At 42.7% G+C, this 12414-nt stretch overlaps 1 protein-coding gene across 1 annotated transcript in view; it reads right to left on the reverse strand.

Annotated features, from left to right (window-relative positions):
- The window catches only part of CNTROB (centrobin, centriole duplication and spindle assembly protein), a 55061-nt gene extending 43231 nt beyond the window's left edge, over nt 1-11830 (reverse strand). The window contains exons 1-9 of the mRNA XM_042782466.1: nt 11558-11830; nt 10436-10520; nt 10127-10208; nt 9502-9658; nt 8486-8602; nt 8166-8282; nt 7748-7846; nt 5764-6000; nt 4913-5059 (exon numbers count right to left, since the gene is read on the reverse strand). Coding sequence (XP_042638400.1) covers nt 4913-5059; nt 5764-6000; nt 7748-7846; nt 8166-8282; nt 8486-8602; nt 9502-9658; nt 10127-10208; nt 10436-10520; nt 11558-11830 — 1314 coding nt within the window. The remainder of the gene's footprint in view (nt 1-4912; nt 5060-5763; nt 6001-7747; nt 7847-8165; nt 8283-8485; nt 8603-9501; nt 9659-10126; nt 10209-10435; nt 10521-11557) is intronic.
- Nucleotides 11831-12414: the final 584 nt, after the last annotated feature.

Consider the following 12414-nt stretch of genomic DNA (forward strand, 5'->3'; position numbering starts at 1 on the left):
GCATATGGATATTATCCTATCACTGACAGCATTGTACTTCAGGACAGATCTTGAAACATCCTTTGTGATGATGAATGCCATGCCATTCCTCTTCAAATTGTCATTCCTGGCATAGTAGATCATATGATTGCCTGATTCCAAATAGCCAAAACCAATCCACTTCAGCTCACTAATTCCTCGGGTATCAATCCTTATGTGTTCCATTTCATTTTTTACAACTTCCAATTTTCCTAGATTCATACTTCATACGTTCCATGTTCTAATTATTAATGGCTGTTTGCAGCTGTTTCTCCTCAATTTGAGTCATGCCACATCAGCAAATGGAGATCTCGAAAGCTTTACCTTATCCATATCATCAAGGCTGGTTTTACTCTGATAATGCAGCTCTCTCCCAGTCCTGTTTTGAGAGCTTTCTAACCTAAGTGACTCATCCTCTTCCTCTGTATTGGACAATGATTCTGGGCTATTCATAAAGTTGCACAGTAATGTATCAGACAGTGTTTCTCTGCTATTCTTAAGGTTTTCCCTGGCTAATTCTTTGAGAAGTGGATGGCCTCTTCCTTCTTCCTAGTCTGTCTCAGTCTGCAAGCCATGCTGAAACCTGTGCACCATGTGCACCCCACTGGGTTTGAAACACTGGTGGCACAGCCTCAAGGCTCATACAACACATCACCACAGTAGGACAAACCGACAGACAAGTTTGTCTTCTCCCTTAGCTGTTCGAAACCTCTCCAACCTCCCCTTACCTGGATCCCTGCTACTGCCTCCTCGCTCTGTCCCAGCCCCCTGGCCTTTTTCCTCTTCTTCCCATCCCCCCCCCCACCCCGGCTTTCCCACCTTGCCGCTTTGGGGCGTGGCCTAGGTTTCCTCCCCTCATCTGGATCCCTGTGGCTGACTCCTCGCTCTGTCCTGGTCCCCCTGGCCTTTTTCTCTCCTTTTCCCCACTTTCCCACCTTGCTTGCTCATTTTGTGAGACTACCATAATTCTGTTCCAAACCTGACAAAACCTACTGCCACTGAATTGATTTTGACTCATAGTAATCCCCACTGGGTGTCAAAGGTGGTGGTATATCTTTATAGAAGTAGACTTCCCCATCTTCCATCCATGGAGCAGCTCGTAGGTTTGAACTACCAACCTTCTGGTTAGCAGTCATGCCTTAGGCGCTGCATACCAGAGCTCCTTAAACCTGATAAAGAAATTTTAATAAAGTAATTTCAGGCCAATATTCTTTATGAATACCAAAACAAAATATAAGCAAATAGAAACCAGCAATATACTTAAAAAGTTGACACATTATGACCAAGTAGAGTTTATTACAGAAATGCAAGGTTAGTTTAATATTTGTAAATTAATCAAAATAATTCATATTTTAACAGAATAAAGAGGTAATACCATATGATCATTTCAAGATATGCAAAAAAAGCATTTGATAAAATTTAATATTTGCTCATGGTAAAACTGATTAAAAGAAAAGTTGAACATGGTAACTGGAAATCTGATAAAGACTATCTATAAAAATCCTATAGCTAACATTATACTTAATGGTGAAATACTGAATGATTTCCACTAAAGTTGGAAATAAAACAAGAATGTCTATCACTACTATCAACACTATACTGGAGATCTGAGCCAGTGCAATGAGGCAAGGAAAAAAATAATAAAAAGATTGGAAAGTCACTATTCAACTTCAAGTCTTACTATAAAGCTACAATAATCAAACAGGGTGATACTGGCAAAAGAATAGACAAACAAATCAACGAAACAGAATAGAGCACCTAGAAACAGAATCACACAAATATATACAGTCAACTGATCTGTGACAAAGAAGCAAAGGCAAGTCAATGGAGAAAGGATATTCTTTTCAACAAATGGTACTGGAACACCTGTATATCCACACGTTTAAAAATTAAAAAAAAAAAAAAAAAAGAATCTATACACAGACCTTGTACTTTCTTCTCACAGTAATTAACTCAAAATGAATCACAGACCTCAATGTAAAATGCAGAACTGCAAAGCTTCTAAAAGACAATACAGGAGACAATCTAGGTGACACTGGGTTTGGCAATGAGTTTTTAGATACAATATCAAAATAAGAATTCATGAAAAAACTAGTAAGTGGGATTTTATTAAAATTAAATACTTGCTCTTCAAAAGACACCAAGAAGAAAATGAAAATACAAGCCACAGATTTGGAGAAAATATTTATAAATCATATATCTGATAAAGGGCTTGTATATGGATGTATGAAGGCCATTAAAACTAAATAATAAGGAAACAAATAACCCAACTAAAAAAAAAAAAAAAACAAGCAATTGCCTGAGAGAATGTATGGTGTGGCTGCTATGAAAAACAGTCGAGCAGTTCCTCAAAAAGTTGAACAAAGAGCTACCATATGCCCCAGCAATCTCAATCCTAGGCATATACCCAAAAGAACTGAGAGCAGGAGTGCCAACAGGAACCTGCAGATTGGTGTGCATGGTAGCTGCTAACGGGGCAAGAAGGCGGCATCTTTTGACCTCCTCTAGCTACAAAAGAGAAAAACAGAATCACCATCTGCAGCCCAAGGCCTGCTGCTATAAGGCCAGACATGCCACCACCCTCTAGCCCTCTCGCCAACCTTGATACCAATCATCCCTCCTGCGGCACCCACCACCTCTTTGCTGGGTTAGATAATTCACTGCAGTGGCCACACACAACTCACAGATTATGGGGTTTATTAGGGAAGCAAAGGGCTACAATTCAAGTTCAGGAATGTGCTCAGGATACAGTTCTTCAATAAGAACACAGTTCTTCGATCAGGACAGTCTCCCCTCTGCTGTGCCCTTAGACAGCCTCTTTGGCCCTTGGCCTCCTGGCCTGGTCTCTGCCTCTGTGGGCCACATAAGCCTATTGCTCTGTCCTGTGCCTGTTGGTTCCACTGCCACCATCTCTCAGCTGGGCATCTCTCTCAGCCGACAGGGATAGTCTCCCTCTGCCTACAGGAGGGCTCATTTTAAACCTGGCAGAGTGGCAAAACTAACCAATCCTAACATCAGAGTTTTACATACCTGAGAGAGAGTGAACTTTCCCAGAAGATTACTTTGTGCTGCTCCAACAGAAATACCCCAGATGGATGAGTTTAACAAACAGGAGTTTAAAAGCAGCTACTCAGTTGCTCAAGGCAAATTCCATCATGGAGTTAACTGCCGGTCTCATTATAGGAAATAACTACTACCAGCTGCCCAGTCAAGTTGACAAATATTCGCATGGTCCCACCCAATAATCCAGTGGGAGTTACAAAGACTATGGCTAGAAAATCCATACCATGCAACTCACTGTACTGCAGTAGCACTTTTCTCAATAGCCAAAATATAGAACCACCAAAATGTCCATCAACAAATGTATAGATGAACGAAATAGGGTATACACATACAGTGGAATGTTACTCAGTTATGAAGAGAAATGATGAAGTCCTGATGCATGCCACAACATGGATAAACCTTGAAAGCATTATGCTGAACAAAATTAATCAATTACAAAAGGACAAATACTGTATGGTTTCATTTATAGGAAAAATCCACCCCATAGACATAAAGTAGGTAAGTAGTTGCCATTGTCGGGTGGGCAGGGGGAATGGGGAGTGAATGTTTAATGGGTATAGGGTTTCCTTTTGCAGTGATGAAAATGTTCTGAAACTAAATAGTGTTGTTGATGGTTACACAACACTGTCAATGTACCAAAATGCCAATGAATCGTACAATTGAAAATTATTAAAATGGTGGATTTTGTTATGTGAATTTTACAATAAAAAATAAATAAATTTGACTTACACTTATCATCATCACAAAAATTTAATTCTATATAAATTGAGGGCTTAAGTGTGAAAAACACAATTTTAAGACTTCCGGAGAAAAACAGAAGATTAAATACAGGTAAAATGATAAATTTTACATTATGTGAATTATACTTCCAATTTAAAAAATTCAAAGGGTCAGCTAGATGGAAAATGATTTAAAAAGTATAATTATATCTGACATATCATTTTGAGTACTATTCTGTGCCCAGGCCATATATCATTGTGATTTCATAATAAAACTATCATTGCCCTCCAGGTCCCCACCTTCTCAGAGGATATTAAACCAAACCAAATCCATTGTTGCTGAGTCAAGTCAGACTCATAGTGACCCTATAGGACAGAGCAGAACTGCCCCACAGGGTTTCCAATGCTGTCTTTACAGAAGCAGACTGCCACATCTTTCTCCTACAGAGTGGCTGGTAGGTTTGAACTGCCAACCTTTCAGTTAACAGCAAAATACTCAACTACTGCCACTAGGGCTCCCTCCTTGTTAAATAAATAAGTTATTCAAGTGATGAGAATTATGACTAGAATAAAATTTAACAAAAAGTTTCACCAGCTCACATTCACCATGTGTGAGGTGTCCAAGTGTGGTATCATTTCTTTAAAAGTAACACAAAATACTTTTAATTGAGTTTGTCTACTTACCCCTAAAAGTAACATCTGGTCAGTCTTACCCATCATGGGAAACTGTCAGTCAGTGAGAACTGACTCTCAGTTCAAGACAGAACACTATTCATACTATACACAGAAACTGCTACTAGAATAAACCTACAGCTAATCTGAAATGGGGAGCTCTGGTAGCATAGTGCCCCAGGCACTTGACCGCTAACCAGAAGGCTGGCGGTTCAAACTCACCAGCCACTCCTTGGAAGGAAGGTTGGGCAATCTACTTCTGTAGTGATATTGCCTCAGAAACCCAAGGAGGGGTCGCTATGAGTCGGGTTCAACTCGACAGCAAATAACAACAACAACAACAATCTGAAATGGTAGTGTTTGCCTTGACTGAGAGGTCACTCTGCCCCAGAACCACCTCTCTCAACCAGAAAAAACTCTCAAGAACTCTGCTTCCTGACCTGCACCAAGCTCATTTCCAGCTGCAGGGAATCTCGCTCTCTCCTAGCTGTGTCCAGCTCTCCTTCCAAGCGCCGCATCTCAGACTGCACCAATGCCAATTGCTGCTGAGCCTCCCGAGCTACTTGGGCTTCCCTTTGGGTGTTCCCCTAAGAAAGAGAATTCAAACTGAAGTACGTACTTGGTTTCCTGTCTACTGGTTACCTCTCTTCCCCAATTTACCCTTCTATTTCTCTCACTCTTCATATTAGTCCTATCTCCCCAACTCTGTTTAATCCCATTCTGTGGCCTTTGACATAATGGATGCCCCCAGCCCTTCCTGCTGGCCCTATAGTCTTAATCTTGTTTCCCACATACAGTTAGGGGAGGATTATCCAATGACTACCCAATAAGCAAGGTAAGTATGGGTTTCTCATGCTAATTTACTAATCTGTAATGAACAATTTCACACATTTGTGGTTAAAAAAAAAAGTTAAACTGTTCACTAGATTAGTAAGTAAGCACAAGTAAGCCCATGCTTACCTTGCTTATTAGGTACTCTGTCTCTGTCAGGAACTGTAAATTTGAAAAGAGGTTTTGATTCTGTAGAAAGTGCTGTGGGATTAGGAGAGAGACAGATGCCAGCCAGCCTAAAAGCAGAATATTTGATGTGGTGAAAAAATGTGAAATTGTTCACAACAAATTAGTAAGTAAGCACAAGTAAGCTCATGCTTACCTGACTTACTGGGTAATTCGACAGTACATATACTTCACTCTCCACCCTTGTCCCTATACCTTCTGACACCCCATCCCATTCAATTATCTTGTCCTTCATATGTTCCCATTCCCCAATTTTTCCAACTGCTGGTTTTACCTTCTCCCTTTCCAACTGAGCCTTGCCTTCCTCTTGCAGCGCCTGGTAGCGTTCCTCAAGGTGGTGCTCTTGCTGGGCCCACCTCCGGCGCTCTTCTTCTAAGGCAGCCTGCAGCATCTCCAATTGTCGATGTTCACTGAGTTGCCCAGACCGAGCCTCATCCCGTTCTTCCTGCAGAGCCTGGCACCGCTGTCCTTCTACCTCCAAACTCAAAGTCAGGGCCTGCCTTTCCTCTTCCTATAACCCCAGGAGAAAACGAAGATCCTTAGCATGCTCTCAAAAGACAGGCAATTTGCCTTCTCCCCTACAAAGTGCCTGCTAAGAATTATGCCCCTTAAGATACAATGGTTGACAAGCCCATAGGACTGTAAGTATAATATAGTAGATAAGAGTTCCTGTTACTGAGTCAGATAGACCTGGGTTCAAATCTCAGTTTGAATGAGAGTCTTGTCATTTATTGTGTGCTTTTATGCACACACCCTCATCTGGAGGAGATAATATGAGGATCAAAGCAAAAAAACATAAAATAAAACAAAAATTATCTCAATGGAGATAATAACATAAAGATTAAAGTTAAAAAATGTATGTAAAGCATTTAGCACAGTGTCTGGCACATAGTAAGTACTTAATATACACAGTAATATACAATAGCTATCACCATCATGCCTGGCTGATGTCAACCACTCAGAAAGGGATCAGTGCAGGAGATCCTGGATAGAGTAGAACAATATAGAGCAAAACTCAAAATCATAAAAAAGACCAGGCTACTAATCTGACAGAGCCTGGTGAGACCCCCAAGACTATGGCCCCTATTGACTCATCAGGTCTGGAACTGAACTCACTCCTGTAGCTTCAAGCCAAACAACAGACAGGTATATAGACTGAACATTTGTACCAGGTAGATACGCTCCTTAGAATGACCAACCATGGGAGAACAGAAGGGCAGTATTTGCACATGGAGACAGCTCAGCAGGCAGGAGGCGCATAGGAAAGGACACAGGGAAGAGGTAACTACAGGGAGGAAGTGGGAAGAGACCTGTTACATTGTGGGGATTGCAGCCAATGTCATGAAACAAAATGTGTATGAATTGCTGTATGGAAAATGAATTTGCTCTTTCACTCAAACCAATGAAAATTAAAAAAAAAAAAAGCTATCATTATCACCAAGGAGCTCTGGTGGCACAGTGATCAAAGCATTTGGCTGTTAACCAAAAGGTTGGTAGTTTGAACCCACCAGCCACTCCATGGGAGAAAGATGAGGCAGTCTGCTTCTGTAAAGATTTACAGCCTTGAAAACCTTATGGGACACTTCTACTGTCCTGTAAGGTCACTATGAGTCAGAATTGACTCAATGGCAGTTGGTTTGGTATCACCACCATCACTGAAAGAAATTCCATGAAGACTGACAGATCAAACAGCAAACCTCCATCATCAGCACTGTTAGAAACAGCCAACTAAGACTACAAGTACCAGCATGCATGCAGCAATCATGTGTCATGCATGCAGTAAGTTCCAGACTTGGCTACTACCTCAAATGGGTAATCAACTTATCATCTCAGCTCTAAGAAACTTAAGTCTCACTCCATACCTTTTTAAGCTATATCCTAGGCCAGAGTTCCCAACCCTGGCTGAATAAAATAACCTAGGAAACTTCTAAAAGTATTTAGGTTTCCAACCTTACCATGTATCTACTGAATCAAAGACTCTAGGGACGGGTCCCAGGAATCTACATTTTAAAACAATTCCACAGACAATGTACCCACCAATGTTCTGAGGGGACAATCTGCAAAGTCTCTCAAACTTACTTGGTCTCACAGCCCGTTTATTATAGAGTACCTAGCAGAACTAATGCTCTGAGGAACACACTTTAGGAAACAATGCTGTGTATACCACTCAAATATAAACTCCCACAATCCACCAACAGCACATAGACCAATTAAGAACCAACTAAGTCTCCAGTGGAATTAACCCAGACTACTCTCACCAGAGCCTCTCTTTCTCGTTGCTGCAGTCTGGCACCTTCCTGCTCACGATTCAGGGCCTCCATGGCTTCAGAAAGGCTTTGTTCCAGGCGGGTTATTGTCTTTCAGGGAGAGAGGAACACAGAACAGAGGAACTGAGGGCAATTCCTGCACATAATACTTTAAAAAGCATTAACAAGTTAAACAACTTGAGACTCAAAGAGAAGACTACATGATGTGGGGAAAACTGGGAATATATCAACTCTGAATTGATGACAGCAGAAACAATAAAGGGAAAGGATATAGGGGAAAAGAATTGGCAGGACAGCTGTGACAACAAAGTTAATCTGTTGGGAACCCTAACTGCAGAGTTATTTGTCTCCCTTTCCATCTAGTGATCTGTGACCTAGGTACTGATGTCTTATGACCCAGGTTGCCCACCTCCTGCTGCTTGCTTCTGGTGAGTTCAGCTGCCTGGCGTTCCTCCTGAAGTCCCCGAAGCACTTCTGTCCGCTCAGCTTCATGCCGATTCCAGCCCTCCACCACTCGGGCCAGGGTCTTGGGAAGGGCAAGTAAGATGGAATTTCAAAATAACTTATCCCTTCTTCCACCCAAAGGGGCAGGGTCAACAGCCCTCTTTTCCTAACAGTCTTTATTCTAGCTCCTAGCATGTACAATGAAATGCTCGTTGGCTACCCTCTAATTAACTATTCCTTATATCCTCCATGGAGAGACCCACCTGCATGCTGCTAACCTAGTACCTTGTCCAGTTGTTCAATCATGATGTCTTTCTTGCGGTCAGCAGCCACAGCCACAGCTAACTGCTGTTGTAGCTCTAGCACGCGGGTCTGCAGGCTCTGAATATGGCGCTCACAGTGCTGGGAAGAAGGGTGAGGAGTCTGGGTGTTGCCCATCTTTAGTCTGATCAAAGCCCTAGACTTTCCAGCTCCTCTATGGAGAAATGGGCTGGAGACAGGGAGTCTCCAGACCCCAGCAAAAGAATAGTATTGGTCAAGGAAAATCAGAGATTCTAGAGCAGGAAGTCTGAGCCCTCTAACACTTTCCTCTACCTTCTCAGGAAACAGGTGTTCAGCTTCCAAGCTCTTCCTTTCTTGAATTCCCTAAGAAAAATTCCCATAAACCCTTTGGCATGGCCTATGCTACAGAGTGAGAAACTACTCCTGCCTTAAGCAGCTCATTGGACACAACGGTTAAACACAGTAAGGATAAAGGGGAAAACCTCTCATTTACACCCATGCAGTTTAAAACAGAAGAGCAGGTTCCAGAATAGCCAATGATTCTGACATTTCTTCTGCCTTGTCCCTCTCAGACATTAAAGGGTGAGGCTCCCATCAATAGCTATAAAGCTGCTGTACCAACTAGCAAAAGTTCACTGTTCATTCAACAACCAACTTATGGAGTACTTCTACAAGCTAGGTGTATTCTAGACCCTAAAGAGACAGTGTTTGTCTTAACAAGGTACTGAACCTCATGGAGCTTAGATGTTAGAGGAGAGAAACAATTAAGATATATCAGACTATGATAAACTATATGAAGAAAATAATAGAGTGATCTGACCAAATACCTGGAGGGGAAGGGGATTCATTTTAGATGTTGTTGTTGTTATTAGGTACCGTCAAGTCGATTTTCGACTCATAGTGATCCCATGTGGCATTTTAGACAAGAGTAGGTCTCTCTGAAGAGACATTTGAGCAAAGTCCCAGTTTTCAGGCCCTAAACTCTCAGCCCTTTTCAACACTCCAGTTTCCTATCTCACCTTGCGACGAGTATGCTCTGAATCCAAGGCATCTCTCAGGCCTTGAAAATCTGGAGGATTGAGTGGGGGCCCCGGCCGAAGGCTGGTATAGCGGGGAAACAACTCCTCCAGGGCTTGGGCTGAGCTAGTTGGAGATAATTCTTGAAGAGGCCGGGTGCTGAGTAAATCAGGTAAAGAATGTTAGGGTTGGGAAAGCTTTTGAGATCCACAGTCCAACTATGATATTTTACAAATGAGGAAACTGAAGTCCAGAAAGGGCCAGGGATGTGTCCAAAGTCATAAAGCTGGGTAGTGAAAGAGCCATAACTAGAACTCAGGTTCTGTGTTCACTCAATAGCACTATTCCCTCAATACCACACTCCCTGCAGTAAAGATCTCAGCAGATACAACATAATTCTTCTAGGGAAAGAAGGACTAGCTTGAGAGAAAGGTAGGTACTAGGAAGAAGATGCCCCTATCCTTGAAAGGGTAAGAAAACAGAAAAGAAATGATGAAAATTGAAAGCTAAGGGCTAAAATTCCTAGATCACTAAGAGGTATAAAAACAGTTAAGGGACAAGCAAGGAATAGAACAGTTGTATTTCCAAGAACAAAAACAAGCTAGGAGAACCCCAAGAAGAACTCACTTGAGCAAGGTGGCTGTGCTGTCACTGTCAAAGGAGTCCTCTTCTCGTCTCTCAGAGCCAGCATCTGGAGGAAGGGAGTCACCTGCAGGTAGCGAGAAGGACCCAACACCCAGGGTCAGATAAGGACAGAACAGGGACCAGTCAAAGGAAAGGATAGGTCTTTCTACTTCACCCACTCCCAAAGCATAGAAGCCTTTTCTCCTGAATTCTCATCTGTCTCAGAGGTCTAGGTTTTCCTCCCTGCTTCCTTCCTCCCACCCCTTTACATCTAGTTTCTCCTTCACAGCTCTAGGCAAGGGGTTTACTCACGATACGCTGTATCACGTGAAGTCTGGAGCATGCTCTGGAGTTGACCCCGGACACTTTCCATCTCAAAGATATGCTTGGAACCATCCTAGAAAAAAAGCAGTGAACAAAACAGATGCAACCTGTGTAATTTATAACCCACCTACTTCCAGGGTAAATGGCACTCAAAAACACCCAGAAAACCAAACCAATTGCCACTGAGCACATTTTTGACACATGGCGACCTCATATGTTGCAGAGTAGATCCGCATTCGATAGGGTTTTAATGGTTGTGACCTTTCAGAAACAGATTGCCAAGTCTTTCTTCTGAGGTGCCTCTAGGCAGGTCTGAACTGCCAACTTTTCAGTTGGTAGCTGAGCATTTAACCATTGGTACCACCCAGGGATTTCTAGATGGCACTCAGTCCCTGCCTAAAACCCAAGTATCTTTGTCCCAGCATCTAGGAAAGCCAAAACAGAACTGACTCAATAAGGAATGTCTTAATCTTGAGTCAGAAATTGGTCTACAGAAGCAGACAGGTGCTGTAATGAGTAAATATGGCAGGTATAAGGCAAGAGCACCTGAAGATTCTTGCCAAAAGAGAGCAAATACTCTGTCTAAAGTCTGTGTAGCCCATTAACTTTCAAACTTCAGAAGACTTTCCAGGTTGCAAATTGGTTATGACACCTTTTCTACCCAACACTAATTACTATCTTCTCTGCAGTATGTGTAATTGATTAGAGTGCATTTTAATGATTTACATGTCGAATTTTGAATCATACAATCATAACAGTTTTGAGCTGAAAGGATTTTAGCATTATTTTGCTGCTATTCTAAGGTACCTAATTCCCACTTGCGATTGAGAAACCTTATCCTCACTCTTAGTGATGATACATCAACCTATCTGAGAGTGCAGCTGTTACTAATAACAAAAACACTAAGAAGTATCACAATTACCCAAATTATGGTGTTCCAGGCCATTCCCTACCTCATAAACTGCTGCCAGGAATAAGCATAATTGGATTTGAAATCCAGTAATAGGATTTCAAATCTCAGGGTTGTTTTTTTATCACCCCCAACTCCAAGACTCTGATGTCTAGTACCCTAAAGTTTTCCAAAACACACACCCCTCACACATCCCTCACCTTTTTCTTCAAGTTGTTCTCCAATCCAACTGACAAGCTTCGACTCAGCTCTTGGGCCAAGCCCTCTAATACCTCATGAGGAGATGGGGAAGTGGAGGGTAAATACAACTGGGCTCGGGCTGTGGTTTCCGCCTGCCGGCTGAGGCGCAAAGACGCATAGAGCTGGGAGGTCACCTCAGACGACTCCTGGTTCAGCACAGGGGGGTCTGAGGAATCACTCAGGAGATCCTCAGAACGGAGAGGTGAACTGGGGTTGGGAGCTGATGTCGCCATGAGCACCAGGAGGAGACAAATGGAGACAGTGGAGAGCTGGGGACTCCTGGTTCTGCTTTAGATGAGCCAGGATAAAGTACGAGAAGGAAAGATTTGAGGAAACGGAAGACTTCAAGACAAGAATCCTTGGTGATTCGAGGGTATTGGAGATTTCATGGTTAGAGGAAATGTTTCCACGGATTCCAGCGGCCATGGGAGAGGGCAAAAGTATTCCTTCTCATAGCTTTTTGGGAAGAAGGGTAAGAGGACTCAGCACAGAAACGGGGTCAGATCTACTGCAGGGCTACAGCACCACCTCCCAACAGCACCTCTTGCGAACTAAGAGTGGTGGAAGTTGCAGGGAGATAAACCGCGACCCAGGCTATCTATCCTTCGTCAACCGAGCTCTTTAAATTCTCACACCCAGAACAGTACCAACTGAAACGGACCTCAATCCAATAGGGGCCTAGTTTCTGTCCAGCTGCCTTATTTGCTCCCCACCACACACATACACACACTGGCTCTAGTCTCGAGAGAGGCAGGAATCTCACGCGCCGCGCTCCTTGCCCCACTCGTTCTAGCCAGGGTCAACTCTCTTACATACC

The sequence above is a fragment of the Orycteropus afer genome, unplaced genomic scaffold, assembly GCF_000298275.1.
Source record: "Orycteropus afer afer isolate SDZICR_OR568_19922 unplaced genomic scaffold, OryAfe1.0 scaffold00330, whole genome shotgun sequence".
NCBI classification, from domain to species: Eukaryota; Metazoa; Chordata; class Mammalia; order Tubulidentata; family Orycteropodidae; genus Orycteropus; species Orycteropus afer.